The 26,291-nt window shown below is 56.1% G+C and overlaps 7 protein-coding genes across 7 annotated transcripts; 3 read left to right on the top strand and 4 right to left on the bottom strand.

Moving 5' to 3' along the window:
• Nucleotides 1-88: 88 nt before the first annotated feature.
• On the bottom strand, nucleotides 89-1,928 carry DICSQDRAFT_170369 (WD40 repeat-like protein; the record flags this gene model as incomplete). Its single annotated transcript, XM_007365997.1, has 5 exons — nucleotides 89-255; nucleotides 316-496; nucleotides 549-866; nucleotides 925-1,533; nucleotides 1,614-1,928. 5 exons carry the CDS (start codon nucleotides 1,926-1,928, stop codon nucleotides 89-91), a joined length of 1,590 nt encoding a protein of 529 aa, XP_007366059.1.
• A 204-nt stretch (nucleotides 1,929-2,132) lies between these two features.
• Nucleotides 2,133-3,054, top strand: DICSQDRAFT_86749 (translationally controlled tumor-associated). The gene is made up of 4 exons (XM_007365998.1): nucleotides 2,133-2,261; nucleotides 2,324-2,400; nucleotides 2,471-2,800; nucleotides 2,866-3,054. The coding sequence occupies exons 1-4, from the start codon at nucleotides 2,203-2,205 to the stop codon at nucleotides 2,910-2,912; spliced, it is 513 nt and encodes a 170-aa protein (XP_007366060.1). The 5' UTR covers nucleotides 2,133-2,202; the 3' UTR covers nucleotides 2,913-3,054.
• A 48-nt stretch (nucleotides 3,055-3,102) lies between these two features.
• DICSQDRAFT_161668 (disulfide isomerase) lies at nucleotides 3,103-5,009 on the bottom strand. The gene is made up of 5 exons (XM_007365999.1): nucleotides 4,803-5,009; nucleotides 4,614-4,751; nucleotides 4,468-4,551; nucleotides 3,620-4,411; nucleotides 3,103-3,560 (listed from the first exon to the last, which is right to left on the bottom strand). The coding sequence occupies exons 1-5, from the start codon at nucleotides 4,949-4,951 to the stop codon at nucleotides 3,221-3,223; spliced, it is 1,503 nt and encodes a 500-aa protein (XP_007366061.1). The 5' UTR covers nucleotides 4,952-5,009; the 3' UTR covers nucleotides 3,103-3,220.
• DICSQDRAFT_155314 (uncharacterized protein) lies at nucleotides 4,983-6,842 on the bottom strand. Its single transcript, XM_007366000.1, has 3 exons — nucleotides 6,518-6,842; nucleotides 5,601-6,461; nucleotides 4,983-5,536 (listed from the first exon to the last, which is right to left on the bottom strand). Exons 1-3 carry the CDS (start codon nucleotides 6,759-6,761, stop codon nucleotides 5,397-5,399), a joined length of 1,245 nt encoding a protein of 414 aa, XP_007366062.1. The 5' UTR covers nucleotides 6,762-6,842; the 3' UTR covers nucleotides 4,983-5,396.
• A 189-nt stretch (nucleotides 6,843-7,031) lies between these two features.
• On the bottom strand, nucleotides 7,032-9,931 carry DICSQDRAFT_136787 (uncharacterized protein). The gene is made up of 6 exons (XM_007366001.1): nucleotides 9,697-9,931; nucleotides 9,310-9,638; nucleotides 9,115-9,255; nucleotides 8,978-9,062; nucleotides 8,676-8,926; nucleotides 7,032-8,626 (listed from the first exon to the last, which is right to left on the bottom strand). The coding sequence occupies exon 6, from the start codon at nucleotides 8,466-8,468 to the stop codon at nucleotides 7,212-7,214; it is 1,257 nt and encodes a 418-aa protein (XP_007366063.1). The 5' UTR covers nucleotides 8,469-8,626; nucleotides 8,676-8,926; nucleotides 8,978-9,062; nucleotides 9,115-9,255; nucleotides 9,310-9,638; nucleotides 9,697-9,931; the 3' UTR covers nucleotides 7,032-7,211.
• Nucleotides 9,932-10,499: 568 nt separating this feature from the next.
• DICSQDRAFT_180853 (atypical/PIKK/TRRAP protein kinase) lies at nucleotides 10,500-24,275 on the top strand. Its single transcript, XM_007366002.1, has 28 exons — nucleotides 10,500-10,696; nucleotides 10,750-11,588; nucleotides 11,647-11,774; nucleotides 11,827-12,230; nucleotides 12,285-13,495; nucleotides 13,547-14,634; nucleotides 14,686-16,696; nucleotides 16,747-19,722; nucleotides 19,773-19,890; nucleotides 19,956-20,212; nucleotides 20,264-20,365; nucleotides 20,416-20,616; nucleotides 20,666-20,868; nucleotides 20,922-21,159; nucleotides 21,209-21,295; nucleotides 21,347-21,524; nucleotides 21,581-21,738; nucleotides 21,787-21,966; nucleotides 22,023-22,334; nucleotides 22,394-22,707; nucleotides 22,762-22,860; nucleotides 22,915-23,245; nucleotides 23,302-23,388; nucleotides 23,441-23,645; nucleotides 23,697-23,787; nucleotides 23,844-23,864; nucleotides 23,918-23,972; nucleotides 24,037-24,275. The coding sequence occupies exons 1-19, from the start codon at nucleotides 10,621-10,623 to the stop codon at nucleotides 22,143-22,145; spliced, it is 10,578 nt and encodes a 3,525-aa protein (XP_007366064.1). The 5' UTR covers nucleotides 10,500-10,620; the 3' UTR covers nucleotides 22,146-22,334; nucleotides 22,394-22,707; nucleotides 22,762-22,860; nucleotides 22,915-23,245; nucleotides 23,302-23,388; nucleotides 23,441-23,645; nucleotides 23,697-23,787; nucleotides 23,844-23,864; nucleotides 23,918-23,972; nucleotides 24,037-24,275.
• A 251-nt stretch (nucleotides 24,276-24,526) lies between these two features.
• Nucleotides 24,527-26,238, top strand: DICSQDRAFT_86757 (endopeptidase). Its single transcript, XM_007366003.1, has 6 exons — nucleotides 24,527-24,832; nucleotides 24,889-24,944; nucleotides 25,001-25,023; nucleotides 25,087-25,631; nucleotides 25,692-25,946; nucleotides 26,003-26,238. The coding sequence occupies exons 1-6, from the start codon at nucleotides 24,550-24,552 to the stop codon at nucleotides 26,077-26,079; spliced, it is 1,239 nt and encodes a 412-aa protein (XP_007366065.1). The 5' UTR covers nucleotides 24,527-24,549; the 3' UTR covers nucleotides 26,080-26,238.
• Nucleotides 26,239-26,291: the final 53 nt, after the last annotated feature.

A 26,291-nucleotide genomic window follows, 5' to 3' on the forward strand; every position in this document is an offset into this window, starting at 1 on the left:
GGACTGTACAAGTACAATAGGTGTATCACTAATGGGACAGGCGCATTGGACAGCGCGAGTCCTACATGAACGAAATCTGACGCAAGGGCTATGACTGGGCGACGGAGAGAGCGGCAGATGCTAGGAGCATGTCTAGCGCGCCCTTAGCCTTGACCAGCTCTTTTTGGAAGCGGAGCTCAGCTGTGACCTTCTTTCGTAGTCGCGCGAAGAGGGTGTCGATGAGTGGTGATTGGCCGAGAACGGGAGTATACATCTCTTATCAAACGGAGATTCGTTCAACTGGTAGGTGCAACCTAGATCAAAATCGGTACTCACCTATGACTATGTTGGCGACGTCGCAGACCATCTCGCCGAAACGAGGGTCCGTGACGTGCTTCAACAATAGCCGGAGCACAGGCTCTAGCAGGACGTCGTCGCGTCCGCCTAAGGCTGTTCGCAGACCATCCCTGTGGATGAGTTCCTGGATCAGAGAAAATGCTGTCGTGGGCGCCACATTCTGCGACAACGTGATTAAGGCGTCGGGACAAGAGCTTTCAAGATGCGAATACCTTGCGGAGTACGGAGTCCAATGCGGCGGAGTACTTGAAGTTCTTCAGCAGCCTGTCGTATTCCCGTAACCGCTTCTTGCGTTTGTTCTCCACTTTCAGCTCGTCCACGTCGCCCACCGGTTTTGCCTTTTTCTTCTCCTTGACCCGCCCTTGGCCGAGAGTCGGGAGCGAGCCACCGAGGAACGACTCGAACGCGCCAGAGCGAAGGGATGCGATGGAGAAGACGTCTTGGGCGGCAGGTTCAGACGCCTTCGGTTGTCGTCTGCGGACTGACAGAGTGCCATCAGACATGCCGGCTGCGATGTGCGTCTCGTCAGGCTGTACAAGGTATATGAGTCAGCAAGACACAATCTGAAGTTCCATGCATCGTGCTCACCGATATTGCCAGACAGAGGATGGGCGCAGGGTATCGCATCGTGTGTACAACGCGATATGTGCTCACATCGTACACCTTCACCATTTGATCCAAGCTGCCTGTGAGCACTCGGCTTGCGTCTGAATTGAATGCTAGAGACGTGACGGTTTTCTGGTGATTTGACATGGCTCGTGTACAGCGGCCTCCTGCGACGATGTCCCACACGCGAAGGATAGGTCCCGACGCAGAAAGCGCCGCGGTGCCAGAGGGGAACATGAGCACTTGCTCCACGGGAGCGGTATTGCGTGTGCCAGATTGATTTGACGCGTCGCCCATTACCATCTCACACTCTCCCGTTCGAGAGTCTAATAGGCGGACGGTTGTGTCATAAGAGCCGGTGAGGATGAGATGAGGGTTGTGCGTGCAGACCTGTCCGGAACGGACGTAATCGGTGTGGTCGTAGAAGGTGGTGATGGCGGCTTGCGAGGGGATGTCCCACAGCTTGACGGTGGTGTCGTCCGAGCAAGAGAGGACCTGGGTGTGGTCGAGTGCGGAGAACTTGGCGACATGGACGGGTTGTTTGTGCACGTCAAACGTCCGCAGAATAGCGCGCGAGTTCATGTCGAAGACCTGAATGTATCATGCACATCACGCGTGCGCGTGCAGCAAATTCAGACCATGAAGTACTGAAATCGAATCAATGTGCGCACCTGCACTAGTCCGGTATCGTCTCCAGCCACGACGAGCTTGCCGTCTCCTCGGATGTTCCCGCTCCTTGCCACATCTTTGAAACGAGAGATGGTCTTGGTAACCTTCTGTGTTCTTGGCGCATAAATCTGCACGCGAGTAGCAGCAGTCACAGCATAGCGGTGAGGTTTGGAAGGGGAGAAGTGGACAGAGGTAACAGGCGCATATTCCTTGATGAAGACGGGGTGCTTGTATTGCCGCCAATATCTGGATTCGGCGTTATGTTTCGTCGACGCGGGGCGCGCATGTTTGCGGACGACTACAGGCTGGTAGTCCATGACGCAGTAACGCGAAGTTGAGCGAGGAGAGCGTGCAGAGCGGGACGGAGGCGCGCCCGAGGCCAAAAAAAGTTCCAAAAAGGCAAGTGCGGATTCGGGGAAGAAGAGAGGCATGTGACTGTCCGATAAGATCGATTGATCGCCCCTGGAGTTTTCTATCGCTCTTATTTTTCAGTGCAGTGAAAAGTGTACATAGCCCCGATCTTCAGCTTTCCTTGCTCCAGTCCATCCCTACCACCCTCTCACCGTCCTTCTCCCACCCGCAAAAACCACCATGAAGTTGTTCCAGGACGCTATCACCGATGACGAGATGTTCTCGGACGCCTTCCCCATGTGCGCATCTACCCCAATATAGTCAGGCATCGCGGGAGCAGGCCCACTGACAACTCGTGCAGCAAGGAGGTCGACGGCATCGTCTACGAGGTCGACTGCCAGCTGATTACCGTTAAGGCTGGCGCGGACGTCGACATCGGCAAGTCCCCATCTGCTTGACTTACCCGAGATGCACGAGTTACTGAACGCTAGCCTCGCGTCTCGCACAGGCGCCAACCCCTCCGCCGAGGAGCAGGACGAGGACGTCGACGACGGTGCCCAGCAGGTCAACAACGTCGTCTACTCCTTCCGCCTCCAGTCGACATCGTTCGACAAGAAGTCTTACCTCACCTACCTCAAGAGCTACATGAAGGCCGTCAAGAGTTACCTCCAGGAGAAGGGCACGGATGAGGCCGAGATCAATGCGTTCGAGAAGGGCGCACAAAACTTCGCGAAGAAGATTGTCGCCAACTTCAAGGACTACGAGTTCTACACTGGCGAGAACATGAACCCCGACGGCATGGTCGCCCTCCTCAACTACCGGGAGGACGGTATCACCCGTACGTCTGCTCACTTATCGCGCGATATATTCGGGTTCGCTGACTTGATTCGCGACGGCCCATAGCCTATTTCACCTTCTGGAAGCACGGTCTCAAAGAGATCAAGCTCTGAAGCTTTGTTTCACCTGTCGTCTACCGGATCTTACGTTCTCTTTTTATCGCGCATTGGTGTATTAGTTGGCCGTTGTGTAGGAAGAGAAGCATAACATCATTTGTATCCTCAGATAACATCGCCGTAGCAGCAATGCACTCACATTGTTAGACGATGGTCTACTTCCAATGATGATAAGCCAATGTGAGGTGGAACTGGTACAGGTGTTTCACGAGTTTTATTTCCAGACGAGCAAGCCTCGACTAATACAATAAGTAATTGCGTAAAGCGTAGGTAGGTATCGTGAATCCAAACAGAGCCCCGAAAGCTTAAAGCTCCTCGTGGTGGTGGTGGTCCTCGAGGACAACCTGCTCAGATTGCTCCTGGGAAGGAGTGTTGTTGGCAGGCTTGTCGAGAGAGTTCTTAGCGTTCTCCTCAACGAAAGCAATGAGGCTCTCGAGGGAACGGTCGCCGTCGTAGTCGATGAAGTCACGGGAGCCGGCGCGCTTGAATTTCAGCGTAGGGAAGCCAGAAATGCGGAACGGAACGCTGGGAGGAAGATCGTTCTCGGTAGCCTCCATCTTCGCAATGGTAACGCGGTCCCTGAGCTCAGCGAAGTGCTCGCCGAGCTGGTCCCAAGTGGGCTTGAGACGCTTGCAGTGGCCACACCTGAGAGACAATGCGATCAGTATTGCGTGGTGTCATCAAGGACAAGAGTGCGAACGTACCAGCTGGCGTAGAACTCGACGAAGACATCACGGTCATCGTCGAAAATGACCTCCTCGAACTGCTTGCCAACAAGGTTGAAGACAGGCTCGTCTTGGACGTCAGGGATAGGCTGGGACTTCAACTCGGGCTGGAGCTTGTTGTCAAGGAAAAGCGAAACCTGTTCCTCCGCGGCCTCCGGAGTAAAGGCCTTGCTCTGGTCGAGGGGGTACTTGAGCTGCTTCTGGAGGTCCTGGACGACGAACGCAGGCCACTTGGCCTCGCCGACATTGAGGGCGCGTGCGTGGTCGCCATATTTGATGGCGTCGATCCAAACGAAATTAACTTTGCCCCTGAACTTCGCAGCGACCGGCTTGAGTGTACTGAGGTACTCGTCGTGCTTCTCATCGGTGGGGTCGACGAAGAGGTAGGCAAGGGGCTTGCCGCTCGAGGCGTAGGTCTGGTAGTTCTCCGCACCGACCTCACCGAGGAGGGGGACTGCGAGGTCGCCGATCCAGCTCTCAATGTCATAGACCTTGGCGCTGGCGATAGGGTACGGGTACTCGGTCTGAGGCTCGTCGAAGGAGCGGAATACGACAATGGCCGGGGGAGTGACACCAGCAGCCGCGGCGACCTCTGGGTCGGTGGTAAGACCGAAAAGGTAGTCGTCGCGGTGCTTGTTCGCGGTCGCGCTGAATTCAGGAGCAGGGGCGTCGGTGGACGAGGGCAGGAAGGCAAGAGCGACAATATTGTCCGCCTTCTTGAATTCCTCGAAGTTCTCTTTGGTGACCTCGGAGACCGCAGGGAGTGACTGCCTGTTTGACCTTGGTCAGACGCATATCTCTTCGCATATATAGCAGACTAAGCTTACTTGGTCATGTAGCTGATGATGCCATCGGCCTTACGTGGACCCGCGTAGTCGGTGTACTCGCCATTGCGGTACACACGGAGAGTCCTGTAGTCCAGGGTATGGTTACCAACGCCGGACATGACGAAGATGAGATGAGGGTGACGCACGGGTAGCCCTGAATGCCATTGGACTGGCAGAAGTCCGCCTCGTCGACACAGTTGACCTTGGCGAGCTTGATACCCTTTTCCTTGAGGGCGGTCGCAGCCTCCTCATAGTGGGGAGCGAGAGCCTTACAGTGACCGCACCTAGGTGCCTACGTCAGGAATACGTACAAGGCAACCTCGAGGCTATCTTACCAAGGCGCGAAGAACTCGACGAGGATCAGCGACTCGGGCTTGACAACCGAGTCGAAGTTGGTGTTGGTGAGGTCGAGGACGTCCGACGCGAGGACGGCCTGGATGAAGGCCAGCACAGCGGCCGAAGAGAACAGACGCAAGAACCGCATCGTGAACCACGAAGAGGGGGAGAAAGAGAAAGGATAGAGTCGAGCGGAGCGCGACCGCGGGCGGTTTATAGTAGAGAAGGCGCGTGTCGACGTGTCACGCCGAGCTTTTATATGCGATGCACTTTCTAAGCCCGATCATCATAAGCCGAGCCTCTCCTGGGTGCCAACTGATCCCTGCCTCATCCGGTCGCCACGTCTCGTCGTCGCTCGTCTATGTGACACACAAGTCTCCGAGCCGCGCTATGTTCGCATCCTCCGCGGCTTCTGACACACGGCGCCCTGGCTTGTGGTGCCCCTCCATCGGTCTTTGCGCGGACATTCTGCGCTAGATTGTCACACCAGGCCTCATTCCGCCCCTTCTCAGCGTCGCATGACATAGGTGACTTCGAAATACGGTATATAATATACGTGGCGTTTCCACAGCGATCAATCTGTCCGCAGCGCCTCAGAGTGTTCCTAAATCAAAGTTGCTCCCCTTCTGTCGTCCCCCGGCGTACTTCTTCACGCTCGGTGTGAACGGACGTGGAGGCGGGAACCCCGACACAATGAAAGTGTGTGCGCCAACGTTGGGCGGCGGCGTGGGTACTAGAAAAATCATAACATTCGTCAAAATTCGGTAGACCATCAGGATCGGATGCACGACACTCACTCTTTCTGCGCTGTTCCGAGGCACCGTTCAGCTTCGGCATCAGACCCGATGGTACACGCGACGGCGGAAGCGACGTAGGGCGAAGATTCGACCCGGACGTTGTGCGTGTGCGCGCGGGTGACGGACCTGGCGGGGGCGGGGGAGGTGCGGTCGGTACCGGGCTATGACGGGGCGAGGACCCTGCCGAAGGCGCGGGCGAGGGAGAGGCTTGTCGCGGAGGAGCAGGAGGAGGCGCCGCCGGTGCCGCAGGAGCCCGCCTGCTTGGTGGCGGTGGGGCAATGGAAGGTGCAGGAGGGGCACCAGCGTCCGAACTTGCTCTTGGGCGAGCAGGAGGAGGGGGAGGAGCGAGAGTCGACTTGCGCGCAGGCGGAGGAGGCGGGACCGCACGCGCGGGAGACGATGCCGGTCCGCTTTCTGTGCGGTGTACTCCTACGGAAGAAGGTCGCGGGGGCGGCGGAGGCGGGGGTGCCCTCCCAGAGGCGGTAGGGGGAGCGGGTACTCTGCGGCCTGGTAAAGCAGAGCTAGGTCGCGGAGGGGGCTCGGGAGCGCTCCTTGTGAAGGTGGATGGAGAAGCAGTTCGAGGTGGGATAGCAGGAGGGGTCGAGGCAGTCCCAGCTCGCGGAGGAGGCGCAGGTACTTTACGCGGCGGAGGAGCTGGGGCTGAGGGAGCACTAGGAAGAGTAGGTGCCGACCGTGCAGGTAGACTGGGTGCAACTCGTGCAGGAGGCGCAGGGGGTGCGGCAGGTGGAGGGGGTCTGGCTGGGGAAGGCCGGTTGGGTGGAGGTGGGGGCGCAGCAGCAGGCGCAGATGGGGTTTCGCGCCTTGGTATAGACGGGGGTTTGCCCAACGCAGGAGGCTTCCCTGTACAAGCATGTTAAATGTATTCCTCCGACCACACACGATCAGCGTAGACGCACCATTTGTACTCTGGCCAGCTGGCTTCAACTTGGGCATGCCACCCGCAAACAAACCACCAAGTTGTGGAGGACCTGCTCCAGCGGATGCAAACGCACCCACTGGGATAGATGGGGCACCAATCCCTGCTCTTCCTCCTCCACCTCCTTTGGGAGTTTCAATAGCGGGGGCACTCCGGTCATTGGTGACTGCCTTCTTCAGTCTCTTGCCAGCTTGAATCTGTGCTAGCAGCTCTGCAGAAGCCATAGCGGCAAGACCTTGGTAATTAGATCAGTCAAAGACGGCGAGAAGGCCAAGATTTAAGTGATGCTGGCAGGGGTATGAGAGAGCGATTAGACCTTCTAGTAAGTACAAGATAAAGTTCAGGAAGCGCCGGCGCAGCATCCGGAGTCACTGACATCACGTACTGCCAAATATGGCGGATGCATTGGACGTGGCACCCTTTCCGAGATAATTGGTCCGCGTACAAGCCGAGCACCAGCATTGGACATTAAGAATCTACATGAACTGGGATTCATTATGTGTGGGTTACAAAAGGGCGTGTTATAGTGTCCAAGAATAATTTAACCGTGCCGCAGGCCGTAATGTCAATCATCGCAAGGACGTATCCCTCATACCGCATAACTATCGAGCAAGCCAAGACCGCGAGCATACTGCCCAGCATCCTCCGGCACCCTCCTGACGTCTGCTCCCCTCTTAGCTTTCCGGTGGCGAGTCCCGCTTTACCGGACCGATGGGGCGCAGCGTCGCCGAGCCCATGTCGAGCGGCGGCAGCTCGGGGCAGCTACCGCTGCGCCTACGGCTGTGCCGCGAGTTCATGCGCACCGGGCCCGCGATTGGCGTCCCCACCTGAGGCCACCCTGAACGGAGGTTCGGCGTCGAGCTGGATGTAGGCGGCGACCTCGGGCCTCGCAGTCTGCCGGAGCCCATCGCCCGCTCGTACGAGCCAGACGGGGGAGACGTGGGCAGGACAGGCTCCGGGACGATGTACTGCGAGGATGACCGGATGGGCGACCCCGAGGGGGGATCGGTCCCCCGGAGATGGTCGGGGACAGTGAGATGCTGGGACGAAGCCGGGCGCGTTGCTGAGGGAATGGCGGGGAGGTGCTTGCTTCGAAGGGATGGCTGGGGACTTGAGGATCGCGTCGGGCGTAAAGAGTGAGGCCGGCTGATCACCATCCGCTTTGTCGTAGTGGACGAGCGACTTGCCCGGCGCGAGCCCGGACGTTCTGCTTGGCCCTCCACCACAATCGAGAGCTCCTCCCTTGCACCACCAAATGTCATAGCAGAAGAGTAAGACTGTCGAGGGGCAGGGCGCCAAGGCAACTTGGCCGAGGTCTCACTGGCAGCGGTTGACTTGATTTTCCGGCGGCTTGGCTGGCGGGACGATGCGGTGGAGAAGATAGCTCCAGAGCCGGCGCTGAGGGATCGAGTCGGCGCTGGCGTCCATGGTGCGGACTGGGCGGAGTCGCGGAAGGTAGTAGGTGTGCGGGCAACCGGCGTGAATTGGGAACTTTGAGAATTGGCGTAGTCAGACGGGGTCACATTGTCGGGCGACCGCTGCTTCTTCTCCGTTATTGTACTGACTCCCGACGCAGACTGAAGCCGCACGATATCGGAGCCAATGAGGCTCGACTTCTTTGATCGCTCCGGCACACGCTCCATGTCCTCGATTATGACTTCGACGCGAGGACGCTGTGGCTTGGTACGAATGGGCATGACTATAGGGCCGGTATGGATGTGTCGCTCGAGCTGCTCTGCATACTGGACCTGGAACGGTAGAATCTGTCTCCTCTGTTGAGAGTCGAAGACCGACGCATCTCCAATTCGGGGAGGCGCGCTCCTAGGAACCGGGACTGGTGCGGGGAATTGACTGTGAAGGTGGGTCGGCACGAAAGGGCTCTCAAGGACGACCTCCTCCTCCTTCTTGGGCCTGGCTTCGGTGCCATACATCGGGGTCTCACCTGCAGCCTCAGACGACGGTGGGAGGGTTGGCTGAGGAATCGAGAGAGGGGTAGGTGCACGCGAAGAATGAGTCGAGAGCACTACAGCAGTTGGTGTCACCCCAGTGGGCACTACAACGTTATACTCAATGCCATGATTGAACGTGCCTGTATAACCGTCAGCCATAGTCGTGAGTAGACACAGATTGGGACGTACCAAGGACCATCAGAGCTCCAATACTGAATGGGATGAACTGCGCGAGTTCGTTCGTGGCTACGGCGTTTGGCGCAACGGTGAGGACGTCGAGGAGAAGTAAACTTCCCGCCCGCGCGACTTGCAGGTTGGCAGACTGCCTGAAGAAAGAACGAAGGCCCGACCTGAGGCCATCCCAGCCCAAGAACCGAACGCCGATGTAAAGCTCTAAGACAATGAATCCTATTGAGGACAGCAGCGCAGTTGGAGCATAGCTGACGAGGCGACATGAGGACCTTTCACGATCAAGGTATCGGGGCACATACATTGTTCTATTGCACAACGCCACGCCCAATGTATGAATAAAGACGATCACACCAGTGTTCGTGGCAGTAAAGGCCAGTATGAACGCTGTTGGTAATGAACTTAGAACAGTTTGGAGAAGGCATTTCGGCATACTCACATAGGCCAACTACAAGTGCTGCACACAGGCAGTAAAACTCCAGATTACTCCCTCTGCGAAGGTGAAGTTCCAGAACCAGTATGACGAGTCCAATCAAGCGAGCTGCTTGGGCTGCCATGCTGCCCCATGCCGTGGTAAACGCTGTGAAATGTCGGCTACATCCCGCGAATGAGTGAGGTGAATTGACGAACGTACCACATGCGGTGTCACCATTGGGACTGTAAGCGAGAAGGGAAGTGAATTCAGCGAAACCAGCAAACGCGAAGCATATGTCGAGCGTGAACGCTAAAGCAGCCTCGTTAGAGACCCGACGAGGTTGAGCTAGAGCGCCCAGAGGCCATTGAGACTTCTTTTCGTTGACCGGTGATTGCGCTTCGAGGTCGGGGCCTGCTACTGCTGCAGAGTTGGCTCGACGAAGGGAGTTCCAGCAAAGGCGGGCGAGCTGCTGAAAGAAATGAGAGCGGCCTGCGTACGCGAGACCGCTCCACAAAACCCAGCCCAGCAAGAAGCCTGCTATCACGCGACTTGAAGAAGAATGATTGACATGGGCACAGGATGGGGAAGCAATCAAAGAAGACGCACTAATCGGGATGAAGTAGGAACTCCTCTGCGAATGAACTCCCGATATCCTGAGGAAAGGGAATTCTTGGGTTGCTTGACATTCGTCGTTACTCTGAAATGGCCCCTTTGACACAGCATGAAAAGGTCCAGCCGGTATGAAAGGTCGGAACAGTCCAGCTGCACGCGCGAGAGACCAGCTCAACAAGGAACGAACGGAGATGGGAGAGGACTATGGGCAGTCGAGCAACCCAGAAAGAGGTAGAGTTAAAGACAAAGCATTGGAGGAGACCAAGGCCGAGTCTGACGGCTGTTAATAAGGTTAAGAGATCAGTCCTACTAGCGATGAAACCCTGGATCAGTGCAGAGTGATCGCGTACTCCAGGGGTACGCGACAAGCAGTGCATCGGTTGGCGACATACGGGACCTGCCGCATATGTCTATAAGCGTCATCATCATGAGCGTGCAAGCGGCATGTGCACAATCTGCCAGCTGCGGAATCTGCCACAGTCAACCCCGCCTCATGGATTGTGAAGGAAACTCGGAGTGTGAGTGTCCTGACGGGGTGAGTATGCCGGTTCGCTGACGCTGGTCGATGGACGACCGGCAACCCTGCTGATTATTGCAACCAACAGGTCTGAGACCGTCTCCAGCGCGGCGAATCGCATCAAATCCGTACTGATATGAGGAGAAAAAGCGGCGCGCCCTAGAAAGCTGAGCCCGGGCGGCAGTAGACGCTGGCTGGGGGGTATCACGTGAAGATCACGTGAAATGGGGGTTTGAGGGTCTCCAGCGTTTATTTGCGGCTTTCGATTGTCCCCCGCATTGGCGGGCACTTCAGCCACAGGCGTTCTCTCCTCCTTCTTTCTCTTGCTTTCCTCTCCCAATCGTTCTCTGCTTGTTCTGTGTTGGATCTGAATCTGCTGTATATGCCACTAGTCTTCAACCATGGATAATGCGTCGCCCATCCACTCGGCTGCGGACTTGGAGCTGCGTGCCGCGCGCGTTGCGGACCCTAGTATAGGTTCGTGCTTCATTCTCTCAATCGATGCAGTATCTCATACTACTGACTTGCAGACCTCAAAACGAAATACATGGTTGCATGCGAGCTTCGTGAGATGATCGACACCGTCGGCAGGGACGCTGAAGCTCGCGTCCTCCCCCATATGATCCCCGTTCTCCTTGAAATCCTCCGTTCTGGTGAGCCGTCCTTCCAGAAGGACAGCCTAGACTTCCAGTTCCGCCGAAGTCTTCTCGAAATCTTGCATCGCATACCTTTTCTCGACGTCGTCCGACCACAAGTCGTCCCACTCTTCCACGGATTGCTCCATCTACTTCGCCATGACAATGAGGAAATGGGTGTCACTTGCTGCAAGATGCTTAACGACATCATGCGCGGACTGAGGTCTTTCAATGAAGAGGTCTTCGCCGAGTACATGGCCATCTTCCAGCAGCTCTTGGAGAACCTCAAAGCTCTCCTCATAGAGGCTTTCTCCGAGGACTCGCGCGAGTTGGATGTGTCCGCTTCCCTTCCTGCTATCCGCAGCTTCAAAGTGCTGTCCGAGGTCAACTTACTGCTAGCCACTTTCTTGCAAATCAACCGCACCGCCGTCGTCCCCCATATATCTGCTTTGATTCCCCGTCTGCTCGAATATAGCGAGCTCCAGCCACCCGCGCAACAGAAAGCACGCGAAGATTTTGAGGCAATGGGTGGCATCTGGGCCGGCTTGGCACCGACCGTCAAGAACGTAACCATATACTCGGACTACATCATCTCGCAAATCCGGGTCATCTCGTCTTCCCTCTACCTACTTCGAGCACTTCCCGAGCAATACGAAGCCGAAGGGGAGAAGCTTACGCTTGCGCTACTACGGCTCTTCCAAGACTGTCCGGCAATGGCTATCAGCGCGCGGAAGGTAGGACCATATAAGTAAGAACAGGCTAGTACAGGAGACTGAATACTTGGATTGCTAGGAACTCATCCCTCTCCTACGACATCTCACCAACACAGTACACAAGCGTGCGCTCATCCCACATGTTGGCAAGCTACTGGACGAACAGGTCCTTCTCGGCACATCCGTCGGCGGTCGGGAAATATTCCGGTGCGTTGTGACGTTATGCTTGAGCCACTGTGGGATCTCACCAAGGACCCAGAGCGAGTTTGTTCAGCGCAGTGGCCGACCTGCTCCATCATCTCCGGGCGGACCTCACGCCCGCTCAGATACATCAGATCTTCTCCGTTTACATGCAGCATCTTCATAATCCATTCTTGTCCAGCCACGCGCATCTTCTGTCTGCAAAGATGATCTTCAACCTGATTGACGGAGAAATCACAAAAGACAGTCATCAAAGTGCTGCTCGCGTGCTCACAACATTGTTGGAGGCTAGCGTCGACAAGGTCGACTCCTTGGTATCAGTGCAGGTAGAGAAGTTGAGCAGGGTCGCAAAGGATAAGGAAGGCATCGAGAACGACTTCCAGGACTTTGCTCTCATCGAGAAGTCGAGGCCTCTCCTTGGACCGTGTTATGCGACAGAAAAGCCCGAGGAGAACTTGGGAGGTGAGTAGGTTGTTTGGCTCACACGATTGATGTGACTGACGCAGGGTTGTGCAGAGTACCGTAATCTGCTACGCACGCTCTTCCACGGCTTCAATGCTCTCATCGTGGGGCTGAAGAAGGTGGATGCGCCCGTCCCCGACGGTGCTCTGATCGCTCGCATGTTCGACGGCTGTATTCGGGCCATCGTTTTCTTCGACGGTGAACCGAGGGAGGCGCATGACGCCCTGGAACGTTTGGGCTTGGCCATGGTTGAGATCAATCTTCACGTTTTCCAAGAGGTCTGGACGCAGAAAATAGCCTTCTACTTCTCGTCCGCCGAGAAGCGGCCCGTGCTTATGCATCTCGCGACTCTGCTGTTCGCGAGAGAGGCAACGTCCCCGACACTCGTCGCCATCGTTTTGCGATATCTCATTGACCGTCTCCCAGAGCTCGGCGAGTACGATGACCAAGCCGCCGCTGTCGCAATCCGCATGTTCAAGATGACCTTCCAGGCGGTCACCACCTATCCGCAGTTGAACGAGTCCATCCTCGCCTCGCACCTTGGCAAGCTGATAATGGATTGCTTCCCTCTTGCCGCCAAGGCAGCAAAACCTACCAACTACTTCCACCTTCTGCGAGGGCTGTTTCGCGCCATTGGCGGCGGCGGAGGTCGTTTCGAATTGCTCTACAAGGAAGTCCTCCCGCTACTGCCTGAGATGCTCGAGTGCCTTAACCGGCAGCTCCAATCCTCAGACGGACCAAGCCGCGACATGATCGTCGAGCTCTGTCTAACTGTTCCCCTGCGGTTGACCCACCTCCTCCCCTACCTCTCCTACCTCATGCAGCCTCTCGTTCTTGCCTTGCGGGGCACGACCGAGCTCATTTCCCAAGGCCTCCGTACGCTGGAACTGTGCATCGACAACCTTACTCCTGACTTCCTCGACCCGACGCTCAACACAGTCCTCAGGGAGCTGATGGAGGCCTTGCACGACCTACTGAAGCCCTTGCCAGGGAACCATCACCACTCGCACACGACCATTCGCATCCTGGGCAAGCTCGGTGGACGCAACAGGAAGCTATTGGAAAAGGAGCCAAGCTTCAAGTACAGCCAACAGACGGAGTCCGTCAAGGCGCGCTTTTCATTCGGTGCCCAGATGGGCAATATCGAATTGGAGCCCGTCGCGAGGGTGTCGTGCGAAACACTCCGCAATCCCAAGTCTGCCGCCCAGCAGCGCGTGCACGCATACAACTACTTGGAACAGTGCCTCACGCTCGTCCTCCACGAGGTATGCATCTACTCGTCACTCTTTGCGTGCGCAAATTCACCCCGTCCGTAGGGTGTCAAAGGTCGGGAACGCGAGGAGCTCTTTGTCAGGTGTCTCGAAAGCATGTACGACGCCTTGCATCTGTCGGACGTACAAGAGAAGGCGGAGAAGACTTTGAAGGAGGTCTCTCGCTTCTTGTTCACTGTCGAGGTTCGACGCTACGCCGTCAAGGACGATTTCACTCGCCGTTACCCCAGTCCCATCTTCTCATGCTACCTAGATGCGGTGCAATACGGGCTGGCCCGCGACAAGCCTGAAGAAGCGAAGCGTGCGCTCGAGCTCATCAGTACGTCCATCCGTGAACTGGTTGGAATGGCAACGGCCTCCGAGGTCGCTGTCAACGATGTCGTAGCGACCTTGCACCAGGTCGCCAGTCGTTTCCTTTCGCTGTGCCTGGAAGAGGCTTGGGTGAAGAGGAGCGCCGGTTGCGGGGGTATCCAGGTCATGACTGACATACCCGATCTGGGTGTCCGATGGGTTAACCAGCGCGAAGTGGACCTCGTCCGGATGCTCCTTCATGTTCTCAAGGACATGCCGCACGACATGCCTCACGATGCCGACAAGGTCATCGACGTACTGAACCGTGTCCTGCGCGTCAGCACTGAGGACTCGAAGGCGAACGATAGCGAGCAGGACCATGACAACAAGATCACGCAAGTCGTCGGGCTGTTCTTTGCGGAGCTCTCTAGCCCCAACCCAATCGTGCGCAAGGCCGCGCAAGGTTGCATCTCGTTACTCGCCGAGCTAAGCGGGAAGACCATAGTCGACCTGCTCATGCCCCACCGCGATCGGATGCTCGCGTCCATCTACACGAAGCCGCTCCGTGCACTTCCATTCCCCCTTCAGATAGGGATGATCGAAGGCATCCGTTACTGCATCAGCTTGCAACCTCCGCTTCCGGAGCTGAATGATGAGCTTCTCCGCCTGCTTCATGAAACCCTCGCCCTTGCCGATGCGGATGACATGGCGCTGGTGGGTCGCAACAACCCTCGCCAGAGTGCGATGGATATCATCAAATTGAGGGTCGCTTGTATCAAGCTGCTGACTGCGTCCATGCCCATGACGGACTTCTTCTCGAAGCAGCACCAGACGCGCCAGAGGTGAGCTCAAATCGACCTTAAACGTAGAGCGTACGAGATAACGTCTCACAGGGTGACGGCCGTTTACTTCAAATCGCTGTACTCTCCTACCCCGATGGTCAAAGACGTAGCGCACGAGGGTCTTCGTATGGTCTTGACGCACCAAGCCAGGCTTCCAAAGGAGTTACTTCAGACTGGTCTTCGCCCTATCCTTATGAACCTTGCAGACCCGAAGAAGCTTTCTATCCCTGGCCTTGAGGGACTGGCGCGGTTACTCGAGTTGCTGACGAATTACTTCAAGGTTGAGATCGGTCACAAGCTGCTGGATCACTTCCGCATCGTCGCCGACCCACAGATGCTTCAGGCTTCGTCGAGGCTTCCGCTCATGGAAAACGACGGAATCAAGAAGCTTGTATGCCTAGCAAACATCTTCCACCTCCTCCCATCTGCCGCTAACATCTTCCTCGAGAACCTCGTCAACGCGATCGTTCAAACAGAGTCTGCGCTACACTTCTCTGGAGAAAGCCCCTTCTCTGCGCCACTCGCGAAGTACCTAGATCGTTACCCATCGGACGCCATGGACTACTTCATGCGCCACCTCGCATTCCCCATGCAAATCCGCACCCTGCGGAGCATCCTGCGCGCGAACCTCGCGCCGAACCTGCTGCGAGAATTGAACGCGAGAACCGGCCCCCTTGTGACAGCTTGTCTGGAGGGGCGAGACCCTAACATAATGATGCCCGGCCTGCTGCTTTGCTCGGATCTCGCGGAGCTTGTGCCTGGTTGGGTCCTAAACAATCACCATGCGGTCGACGCTGTGATTGCCTTGTGGAAGTCTGACGTCCCTCTTGAATCCTCACAGCTCCCGTCAGCCGAAGCTCTGCAGAAATACACTCTCATGCTTTCCATCTTCAAGCAGGCTTTAGAACAGTCGCCGCGCATCGACATCCTCTTTGATCTTGTCCTCGTCTTTGCACGGAGGCAACCGCTCGACGTCGTCAGCGTCATTCAATTTATGTACCGCCATGTCGCGTTGAGCAAAAACCTCGCCTTCCGCAGGAATATCTTGCTCCGCTTCTTGATCTGGTTCGACGACCCAGCACCTTCTTGGACCCAGAAGGCCCTCTTCCTACAGTATGTCGTCACACCCATGCTGCTCATGCATGCCACACACTCGCCCTCCAAGGCCGGTCTTGTCGACGCGGACATCGTCCAGCGCCTACACACCAAGATCTGGCAGCCAATGGCCGCCCTCGAGAAAGACGCATTCTCTGGATCTGACGACACTTTCAAGATCGAATTGCTCCGCCTCACTACGGTGATGATCCAGCACTACTCTGATTTCCTGCAAGAGGCGAAGAAGGACATCATCAAGTGTGCATGGGCGTTCATTGGTGCTGAGGACCCACTAGTCAAGTGCACTGCCTACGTGCTCGCGGCTCGGTTCTTCAACGTGTTGGATGGCCCTCCGAAGTTCATTCTCAGGCTCTGGACCGGCTTGTTGAAGGGACCGAATACGGAAGGCAAGCTCTTAGTCCGGCAAGCGCTTGACATCCTCGCTCCCGTCCTCTCCCGTCCTCAGATGGCGGAAGCTGGCTATCCTCAGTGGGCGAAGACGACCCGACGGCTGCTTGCGGAAGATGGTGTCAACTCCAACCAGACCAATCTCGTTTATCATCTCATCGTTGCCCAATCCTCGTTGTTTTTCCCCGTTCGTGCGCTCTTCGTTCCTCACATCGTCAATCATCTCTCCAAGCTCGGCTTACTGCCAACATCCAATCTTGAGACACGCATACTGTCCATCGACATCATCCAGGTCATCTTCGACTGGGAGCAAAGGGCAGCAGCGTCAGCAGTACCGACTGACGAATCAGAGATGGCCGTAGACCCCTGGACAACTCCACTGAGCTTGAGGGAGAATATGGTCAGCTATCTCATCCGGCTCGCAACTCTCCCCCAAGATCTCCAGTCGAGGTCAATTGTGATTCCTCGAGCCCTCTCCCTCCTCCGCACTCTTATTGCACCTGGCGGATGGAATGACGTCAACGTGAAGCTGAACTACTTCTCTCGCACCCTAGAGCAGGTTAGGTTTTCCTGGCTTATGATCGTTTCATATGGCTGACTTCTTGTCAGAGCGATCTAAGTGACGACGCCCAGAGAGCCCAGGCTCTCGCCAATGCAAAGGTTCTCCAGGTGATCTCCGCGGAAAGGGATGACGCGTGGTTCCAGGCGAACGCTCCGATCCTGACAAAGCTAGTGCGCAAGGGGATGTTCTCGGAGGACCAGACACTGCAGGATTGTCTCTATCCTGTTACCGACCGCTTGCTCCGACTGTTCCCTCTTCCGAAGGAGGACGACCAACAGGCTCAAGGCGAGATTTCCGAGTTCCATGCAGCGATTTACAGCTCGATCGGTGACAACCTCAGGAGCTCAGAGTCACTGCGGCCGGGCTCCATGCGAGGTTCTCTTCTGGTACTAAAGACAGTCGTGCAGGTCGCTCCTGAGCGTATCGACCCGTTTTGCTCTAATCTTATGAAGCTGCTTAGCAAGCTCGCCAAGGACCATATCCAGTCCTCCGCATCTAATGGCGCTGCATTCGAGACGCTCGTTCGTCTACTGATAGCTATCCTCGAGGTGTGCCACATTGCGGTTGCTCACCTCAGCGACCAGCGCAAGTGGTTGCTAAGCACGCTTGTCGTCCTCGTCGACAAGTCCAAGAGCATCCCCCTTTGTCGTTACCTACTCGATATCGCAAAGGACTGGGCCGTGAACAAGCGCGATGCGTACCCGAGCATGAAGGAGAAGGCGAGCCTGTTGCAGAAGATGGTGGCGTTTGAATCCCGCGGAGGCGACAGGGGCGAGGTACTCTTCAACAACTACCTGGAGCTCATCTACGACATCTATACCGATCCCTCCCTTCGTCGCAGTGACCTCACCGCTCGTCTTGAGCAATCCTTCCTTCTCGGTTGCCGTGCTGCCGATCCGACCATCAGGGAACGGTTCATAGATCTCCTTGATAACAACATTCCTCGCTCCCTCCACAGTCGGCTCACCTTCGTTTGTGGCAGTCAGAACTGGGAGTCCCTCGCCGACCACAACTGGATATTTCTGGCGCTGCATTTGCTTCTTGGGTCCATCGATGGCGATCACGTCGTCTCTCCGGAGCGCAGAAGTACGTTCGATTCCACCTGGTCGCAACCACCCTTCCTCCTCGCACGAGCTTCCGCTTTCATCAAGCCAATGCAGCGTCTGCTGTTTATGGACCGTCAGGCCGCTCACGACGTCTGGATCTCCTTCTTCTCTTCGGCATGGGCCTGTCTAGGGAGGCCAGATCAGCGTGAGCTTGCCAACCACATGATCGCCTTGCTCGCCAAAGAGTACCATGTCAGGCAGGCGGAGATGCGGCCCAACGTCATCATCACTCTGCTGGCTGGGATCCATGCTTGCTCCTCGCCTATGGTACTGCCCCCTCACCTCGTGAAGTATCTCGCCAAGACTTTCGGCGCCTGGCACATCGCTGCGGAGATGCTGGAAGCTTCTCTCAACCACATCAGAGAAGACGAGGTGGTTGTGCGGGACACCATCTACGATTCTCTCGCGGAGATCTATGCAGAGCTTTCCGAGGAAGATGTCTTTTATGGGCTTTGGCGTCGCCGTTCTCTCTACCCTGACACGAACGCGGGTATCTCTTTCGAGCAAGCAGGCATGTGGGAGCAAGCGTCGATCATGTACGAAGCCGCGCAGACCAAGGCGCGCGCTGGCATCCTACCTTTCTCGGAGTCCGAGTTTTGCTTGTGGGAGGATCACTGGATACTTGCCTCCGAGAAGCTCCAGCACTGGGAGATCTTGTACGAACTTGGCAAATCGGAAGGCAACCCGGACCTGCAGTTGGAGGCTGCGTGGCGCACCAAGGACTGGGTCGAGCAGAAGGCGGAGATGGAAGCTACTGTTAGTCAACTACGTGAGGTGGCTACCCCAAGGCGTCGCGTCTACGAGGCCTTTCTTGCACTCCTTAAACTCCCTGCTGCTATCGATAAGAATACGGAGTTCACAAAGATCCTCGAGGAAGCGATGCAGCTAACTCTCCGGAAGTGGGTCACCTTACCTCATCAATTCTCGTCGGCCCACGTTCCCCTACTACAGCATTTCCAGCAGTTCGTCGAGTTGCAAGAGGCTGTGCAGATCTTCGGTTCGCTCGCTACCACCAATGCGCAGAACTTGGAGAAGAAATCTTCCGACCTCAAGATGGTTCTCCAGGCTTGGCGTGAACGTTTGCCCAATGTTTGCGACGACATCACGACATGGAGCGATCTGGTAGCGTGGAGACAGAACGTCTTCAACTCCATCAACAAGACGTACCTACCGCTCATCCAGCCCAGTAATCAAGGCAGTGCAGCCACAGGAAGCACGAACACTTTCGGCTATCGCGGATTCCACGAGACAGCCTGGATAATCAACCGCTTTGCTCACGTTGCACGGAAGCACGAGCTCCTAGATGTCTGCTTCACATTCCTGAACCGGATCTACACCCTGCCCAATATTGAGATCTCCGAGGCGTTCCTGAAGCTCAGGGAGCAAGCTCGCTGTCATTACCAGAAGCCTGGAGATCTGCAGGCCGGCCTCGAGGTCATCAACAACACGAACCTCATGTACTTTTCCAACCCACAGAAGGCCGAATTCTTCACGCTGAAAGGAATGTTCTACGCGAGGCTCGGTCGCAGCGAGGACGCAAACAGTGCTTTCGGTCACGCTGTTCAAATGGACATGTTCCAAGCAAAGGCTTGGGCGGCCTGGGGCAAATTCAACGACAAGATGTTCAAAGAGGCCCCGAACGAAATGTCACACGCGTCGAACGCCGTCAGCTGCTACCTTCAAGCCGCCGGACTTTACAAGAATAGGAAGAGCCGTCCTCTGCTCACCCGCGTGCTCTGGTTGCTCAGCGTTGACGACGGAACACTTGCGATCTCTCAAGCTTTCGACAAATACAAGGGCGATGCGGCCTTCTGGTATTGGATCACCCTCATACCCCAGCTTTGCTTGTCCGTGTCGCAACGGGAGGCAAAGCAAGCTCGATATATCCTGCTCAATCTCGCGAAGCTGTATCCACAGGTGTGTCGCAGTGTCAGTTTCGTGAGAGTGTACTCACGACATGTTCGCAGGCCCTGTTTTTCCCGCTGCGTACAACAAAAGAAGACATGAACCTTCTGAAGCGACAGCAGGCGGCTGCACAAGCACAGGCACAAGCACAAGCGGCTGCTAGAGCCAGTTCTAACGATGGTCAGTCGATCATATCGCACGCATCATCCTCCCTGAATGTCAATGGCCTAACGGAACAATAACAGGCAAGAATGAGGATGGCACCCCGTCGCCGAGCAAGGATAGTTCTCAACCGAAGGTTCCGCTAGAGTTGTCGATTCCCCTTGCTACACGTCAATCTTGGGATCTCATCGATGAGATTGTGCAAATCCTCAAGACGGCCTTCCCTCTTCTCATCTTGACCCTAGAGACGGTGGTCGAGCAGATTGCACAGCGTTTCAAGGCTTCCCCAGAGGAAGAGATCTATCGCCTCACGTGCATGCTACTGCAGGATGCTATGCAGGTACGATATATTCAGGCTGAACGCGAGGCATGTAAGCTCATCATGTTATAGCAATATATCGCTCGCATGGCGAATGATGACGATGGACAGCTCAGTCCTGGGACAGTTGCCACCCTCATTCGCCTGGCAGTCAATCTATCGGGTTCTGCTCGAGTTGGTCTTGACACTCGCTCCTCTTTTATCGATGCTGATTCTTTGAGCAGAAAGACTATGAGGAAGACTTCATCAAGAGCAAACCCACGTTGAACGAGTATATCCGCAAACTTCAGCAATGGCGAGACAAGTACGAGCGCTTGCTCGATGCCCGGCCGCGTGTGCAGTCGTTGGAGAACCTTGGCCCTTATCTCATCGAGTTCCAATACACCAAGTTTGATGAGGTGGAGGTGCCAGGGCAATATACGGAGGCAAGTTCCTCAATGTCCATAGCCAAGGAGTTGCTCATGTGTTCTATAGGAGAAGGACAGTAACAACAACTTCGTTCGCATACGTCGATTTGGGCCCAAGTACGAGAACTGCCGGTCGCATGGCTACTGCTGGCGGCGTTTGTCGATCAAGGGACACGATGGGTCGTCCACATCGTTTGCGGTGCAATTGCCCTCGGGACGTCATTGCCGCCGGGAAGACAGGACGGCGCAGATCTTCCGCACTTTGAATGGGTATGCGCTAGCTCTATAGCTCCATGTGAGCCGATTACTGACGCACCTCCAAGTACTCTGATGCGCAAGAAGGAGAGCCGTAAACGCAACCTACACTTCCATCTGCCCGCAGCTGTCTCGTGTGCGCCGAATCTCCGACTTTTGCAGAACGACGCTTCCTACATCAGTCTCGGCGACATATATGACCAGCACTGCGAAGACTCTGGAATGGCTCGTGAAGAACCTGTCTTGATTGTTGGGGAGAAGGTGAAGACCACTGTGCGGGAGTTCAAGCAGAGGAACGGCCGTCCAGTACGTGGTGTTGATGCCTTCTGGCTGGCATTTGCTGATGTCTCCGTAGCCATCGAGGGCGGAGGTCCTGTTGCTCAAGAACGAGCTTCTCAACGATGTCATGGCAAAAGCTGTCCCTGCAGATGTCCTTACCCGCGTAAGCACTTCCCAGGTATGAAGCCGTTCCGTGACTCACTACGCGTCATAGTACGTCATTCGGACTATGCGTACCCCCGACGAGCTCTGGCGCATGCGGAAGGAGTTTGCCTTACAGCTCGCTGCCACGAGCTTCATGACATATTTCATCTGCCTGGGTAGTCGTCTGCCATCCCGCTTCCATTGGTCACGAGCCACGGGCCAGATTGCCATGAGCGAGAGTTTGCCAGGTAACGATGAAATCCTGTCTACATGCGTAATGTCCTCTGACTCACTGGCAATCCAGGCCACCAGTCCAACAACCCGAACGCGCTATTCACTTCGCAGGACGCGGTGCCCTTCCGCTTCACTCCGAATATGCAGCATCTGCTCGGGCCCATCTTCACCGAGGGTATCTTGGCTGCTAGTATCATGTCGATTGGTCGATGCTTGACTGAACCGGAGGTACGTTGACCTTACTAGTAGCATACCTATCGCTCATGCTACCTTCAGTGCGAGCTCGAGCATCAGCTCTGCCTGTTCGTGCGAGACGAGGTGATGACCTGGATGCATCAACACTACCGCAGGCAACAGCCACAAATCGACGTCAGCTTCCGGATGAGCGTCTCTGCCAACATAGAATCCGTGATCAAGCGGGCTGAGACCATGGCCTGCAAAATCGAACGAGAGCAGGTAGGTCAACGGGCTTCAGCCTTTTTGGTCCTCTACTCATGCTGGAGTCATTGCAGCAACAAACCGTGCAGACCGCTAATACGACACCGGTCGTTCAGACTGTGGCAAACCTGATCAGCACCGCTACCAACCCGCTGAACCTGGTGAAGATGGGAGAGGCTTACGTTCCTTGGTTCTGAGTCATGAATCACAGGCGCATTTTTTTTTCGTCACGGATATCTATTGCATGTTGTACTTGTATCAATCTCTTTCGTAGACTTCACAGCAAGACCCTAATACAATTTCCCCCCAACACAGTGACACTACATGCGATGAAAACCCTCTGTCTGCCTGAACGCGTTGATCTCGCGCTCGCTCGATACCATCATCTACACGAAGTTCAAGTAAGTATGATACCTCGTCGGTGTGGAAGATAGTCAGAACCTACCTCTTCCGCCATGTTGTATATCTCCGACCCTGGTCGATTGTACATCATCGCGTTGGCGAACATCAAAAAGATATCACGCTGGAACTCGAGCGAATTAGAGATGAGCCCATCCTTCACGCGCGACTTGATCGTCTTGAGGTCCATGGGCCGCTTGACGATGTCGTGATAGTCGGGAGCCTCGGACTTCTTGATCGGGTTGTGGAAGATGTTGCCGTAGCGGTGTTGCGAGATTTGCGAGTGCAACATGCCGATCATGTTTTGGAAGCGTTTGTCGCTCCCGCCGGTGCGCTCCCTTCGCCGGGTCTTGGGAGCACCTATCGGCAGGCTGAGGACGGCGCTTTGAGAATTGGAAGAGGTCGGACGCTTACCGTCTTCTTCGTCGGCTGGTTCTGAATCCTCCCTCGGCCTCTTCTTCTCGCGCTGCGCATCGAGCATAACGGTGTCTGCGTCAGACGCTTTCCGCTTGGCTGAGGATATGCGGTCAATACGCGTTACCAGGGGCATGTGACGGACCCACAAACCTTCTGCTCGAGTTGTGGGCGCGGGCTCTGGGTCCGCCTCAGGCTGCTCCTCTTCCGCCTCCGCTCCGGCTTCGACTTCCATTTCTGGTTGGGCGATTTCCCTCGCGGGTTCTACGACTGACTGCTCGTCGGAGGGCTCGTCCTCTTCCTGCTCTTGCTTCACTGGCGCTTCATCGACCTGCATCTCGTCCTCCTGGGGTTCTGCTGCGGGCCGATGTTCGGGCGCATCTGCGACTACAGGCTCTATGTCGTCTTGAGCCTCTACCGCCGGCCTGTCTGAGCTGAAATTGCCAATGAGTTCGTTGACAGCCTCGTTGTCAGAACCTTCCTCCTGTGGTAGGCAATCTGTGAGAGGTCGATCTAACGAAGACAAGGAGCTGGCCGTACCTTCTCTTCAGCTTCCGGGGCGGGAGATGACTCAACCACAGTAACTGTGGATTGTTCGGCCGGTAGCTGCTGCTGCTGCTCTTCTTCCTTCGGTAATGATTACGGCAGTGGACAGGGTGATTGGAGTCAGATGGCTCACCATCGCGGCCTCCTTGGCAGATTCTTCCTCTTCTGCGGGCTTTGTCTCGTCTTCTGAGGTACTGGGCTGGGCAGGCTCTGACACCTGGGGTTCCGGCGTGGGCTCTTCCTGGGCTCCGGGCTTTTCGAGCTGGGCGCCCATGGAAGCGAGTATCTTGTCGTCCCACGCGCCACTGCGGATTTCGTCGATTTCCGTCACCAGCTTTCTGCGGGCAAGCGGTCAGCAGTGGGGGCAGACGCGTCAGGCAATGACGCACTTAAACTTGGCCTCCTCAGACGCGATAAGCCCCCTAAGCTCCGTGACACGCGCCACGTAGTACCGTTGCGCAAGCCTCAGGTGCTTCTCTGCTGCTGCATGAGTTTGTCTTTGGAAAGACAACGCGTGTTCAGATGGACAAACTCACACCGAGGGCCGGTATCAGCCTCTGACCTGAGTCGCGAGGCATTAGCTTCGCGCAAAACCCGGTCGTGAATGCATCTCACCGTTCCAGACCGGCGTCTTCCATCAAGCGTTGGTAAAGGGTAGAACATGACTGGGCCACATCCAAGACACGGTCAGCTCATGTATAGCTCCGCTGAGAGGAGCGAGGGCCTGACTTGGGGGGTAATGGCACCTTTTGGCTGCGAGATCAAAGGGTGGTTGGAGAGCAGTTTCGCGACTTCAGGCCAGGCATCTGAACCGAACTCATGGACGGCCTGGGCGAATATGAGACGTTCGACGTTATTCAGGTTGGACGCGTCGAGTTCTGGGGTCGACGTGGCTCGTCGTGTGTGGACTCCTGAGGCCATCGATGGTCTTCGGTGGGTCAGTTCACAGCACTCAAGCCTAGAAAGACGAGTGCATGGCGTGGATTGCAGACAAGGGTGAGGACAAACGAGTCTCCGCTGCAGCTGCTCTCTCGGATCTGGCGCGCTGCCGCTGGCCGGAGCGCCAACGGCCGGGACGACCGAGGATCGGAAGAGGTGATCCGGAGGCTTCGTGGAGTCAGCCGGACGATGATCGCCGGCGGTCGCCGTCAACGTCACCTCAGCGGCCTCTTCGGTGACAACCCACAAAAGGCTGCGGCCGTGCACTGCGCTGCTGCCTGCCCCCTCTATCCTCTTGCCACCATGTTGCTCTCCCGTCTCGCTCCCCTCGTCCTTCTTCCCTTCGCTGCCGCCGCTGGGCTGCACAAGCTCAAATTGAAGAAGCTTCCACCCGCGTCCAGCAACCCTGCGTTGGAGAGCGCATACCTCGCCGAGAAGTATGGTGGACGCAGCCAGGTCCCTCTCATGGGTGCTGGTACCGGTCGCAACGTCCGCCTCTCCCGTCCGGCAGTTCAAGATGGCGAGGAACTTTTCTGGACTCAGGAGGAGTTCAGCGTCGAGGGCGGTCATAACGTTCCCTTGAGCAGTATGTTGCGTCGTCCGAATACCCTTCGCGCCTGGAACCTGACTTCGAATTGCCAGACTTCATGAACGCTCAATATTTCGCGGAGATATCGCTTGGTACCCCTCCGCAGACCGTGAGTCCACCAGGGCGCCTTGCTATTACCGCCTCCGCTGACGCGTCCTCCTCCAGTTCAAGGTTATTCTCGACACTGGGTGAGTTCGGTTTGATTGACGCGCGCGCGTGAAGTGGGTAACGACAGCTGACATCATTCCTAGCTCGAGTAACCTCTGGGTTCCAAGCGTCAAGTGCACATCCATTGCTTGCTTCCTTCACACCAAGTACGATTCCTCTTCCTCCTCGACATACAAGGCAAACGGGACAGAGTTCTCCATCCAGTATGGCTCCGGTTCCATGGAGGGCTTCGTCTCCCAGGACACCTTCAGGATCGGTGACCTCACGGTAGACGGTCTGGACTTCGCCGAGGCGACAAAGGAGCCCGGTCTTGCCTTCGCCTTCGGCAAGTTTGACGGTATCCTCGGCTTGGCGTACGACACCATTGCCGTCAACCACATCACCCCGCCATTTTACCACTTGATCAACAAGGGGCTCGTAGATGAGCCCGTTTTCTCCTTCCGTCTTGGTTCATCCGAGGATGATGGTGGAGAGGCCATCTTCGGTGGTGTCGACGACAGCGCGTACACTGGCAAGATCCAGTACGTCCCTGTCAGGAGGAAGGCCTACTGGGAGGTTGAGCTCGAGAAGGTCTCTCTTGGTGATGACGTGCTTGAGCTTGAGAGCACTGGCGCTGCTATCGATACTGGTAAGCGATCCGGCCCTTTCCCCTTACTCGGATGCACATTCACTCATAATGAGTATTCAGGAACCTCTCTCATCGCCCTTCCCACCGACATCGCGGAGATGATCAACACCCAGATTGGTGCTACGAAGTCGTGGAACGGCCAGTACACTGTCGACTGCGCGAAGGTGCCCTCCCTCCCCGACCTTACGTTCACGTTCGGAGGCAACCCCTACGTTCTCAAGGGCACCGACTACATCCTGGAGGTCCAGGGTACATGCATATCCTCCTTCACTGGTCTCGACATCAATGTCCCCGGCGGTTCGCTCTGGATTGTCGGTAAGTGATGTTACACGCAGTTGCCGTTTAATGCTAGTTGCTCAAGGGCGCGATAGGTGATGTCTTCTTGCGCAAGTACTACACAGTGTACGACCACGGTAGGGATGCTGTTGGTTTTGCCCTTGCCGCTTGAGCCCCGACCTCGGAGTGTTATGACGGACTTTCATCTCGTACCGAGCGTCCATGTTGTCGTTCCGCGTATTCTTCTTATACCTGCATGTACGATATAGTCACCAATGGAACACCCGATTCATGGCCATGATACCGGACAATGATGTCATGACAATGTCCCGAGGTTGTGGGCGCCAAGCAGTGCGAATGCACTAGAACTCGATTCCTTGAACC

This window comes from Dichomitus squalens (genome assembly GCF_000275845.1).
Source record: "Dichomitus squalens LYAD-421 SS1 unplaced genomic scaffold DICSQscaffold_15, whole genome shotgun sequence".
NCBI lineage: Eukaryota > Fungi > Basidiomycota > Agaricomycetes > Polyporales > Polyporaceae > Dichomitus > Dichomitus squalens.

Excerpts from the sequence above, each read along its gene's own strand:
- DICSQDRAFT_86749 (XM_007365998.1), top strand. The coding sequence starts at position 2,203 with ATGAAGTTGTTCCAGGACGCTATCACCGATGACGAGATGTTCTCGGAC. Across the intron at positions 2,262-2,323 it reads TTCTCGGACGCCTTCCCCAT|CAAGGAGGTCGACGGCATCG; the intron begins GTGCGCATCTAC and ends CAACTCGTGCAG. Across the intron at positions 2,401-2,470 it reads TGGCGCGGACGTCGACATCG|GCGCCAACCCCTCCGCCGAG; the intron begins GCAAGTCCCCAT and ends CGTCTCGCACAG.
- DICSQDRAFT_161668 (XM_007365999.1), bottom strand. The coding sequence starts at position 4,951 with ATGCGGTTCTTGCGTCTGTTCTCTTCGGCCGCTGTGCTGGCCTTCATC. Across the intron at positions 4,412-4,467 it reads ATCATCAGCTACATGACCAA|GCAGTCACTCCCTGCGGTCT; the intron begins GTAAGCTTAGTC and ends AAGGTCAAACAG. Across the intron at positions 3,561-3,619 it reads GTCGAGTTCTACGCCAGCTG|GTGTGGCCACTGCAAGCGTC; the intron begins GTACGTTCGCAC and ends ATTGTCTCTCAG.
- DICSQDRAFT_155314 (XM_007366000.1), bottom strand. The coding sequence starts at position 6,761 with ATGGCTTCTGCAGAGCTGCTAGCACAGATTCAAGCTGGCAAGAGACTG. Across the intron at positions 6,462-6,517 it reads AGCTGGCCAGAGTACAAATG|GGAAGCCTCCTGCGTTGGGC; the intron begins GTGCGTCTACGC and ends ATGCTTGTACAG. Across the intron at positions 5,537-5,600 it reads CTCGGAACAGCGCAGAAAGA|TACCCACGCCGCCGCCCAAC; the intron begins GTGAGTGTCGTG and ends TGATTTTTCTAG.
- DICSQDRAFT_136787 (XM_007366001.1), bottom strand. The coding sequence starts at position 8,468 with ATGTATGGCACCGAAGCCAGGCCCAAGAAGGAGGAGGAGGTCGTCCTT.
- DICSQDRAFT_180853 (XM_007366002.1), top strand. The coding sequence starts at position 10,621 with ATGGATAATGCGTCGCCCATCCACTCGGCTGCGGACTTGGAGCTGCGT. Across the intron at positions 13,496-13,546 it reads TCACGCTCGTCCTCCACGAG|GGTGTCAAAGGTCGGGAACG; the intron begins GTATGCATCTAC and ends CCCCGTCCGTAG. Across the intron at positions 21,967-22,022 it reads GCAAAATCGAACGAGAGCAG|CAACAAACCGTGCAGACCGC; the intron begins GTAGGTCAACGG and ends GAGTCATTGCAG.
- DICSQDRAFT_86757 (XM_007366003.1), top strand. The coding sequence starts at position 24,550 with ATGTTGCTCTCCCGTCTCGCTCCCCTCGTCCTTCTTCCCTTCGCTGCC. Across the intron at positions 24,833-24,888 it reads TCATAACGTTCCCTTGAGCA|ACTTCATGAACGCTCAATAT; the intron begins GTATGTTGCGTC and ends TCGAATTGCCAG. Across the intron at positions 25,024-25,086 it reads AAGGTTATTCTCGACACTGG|CTCGAGTAACCTCTGGGTTC; the intron begins GTGAGTTCGGTT and ends CATCATTCCTAG.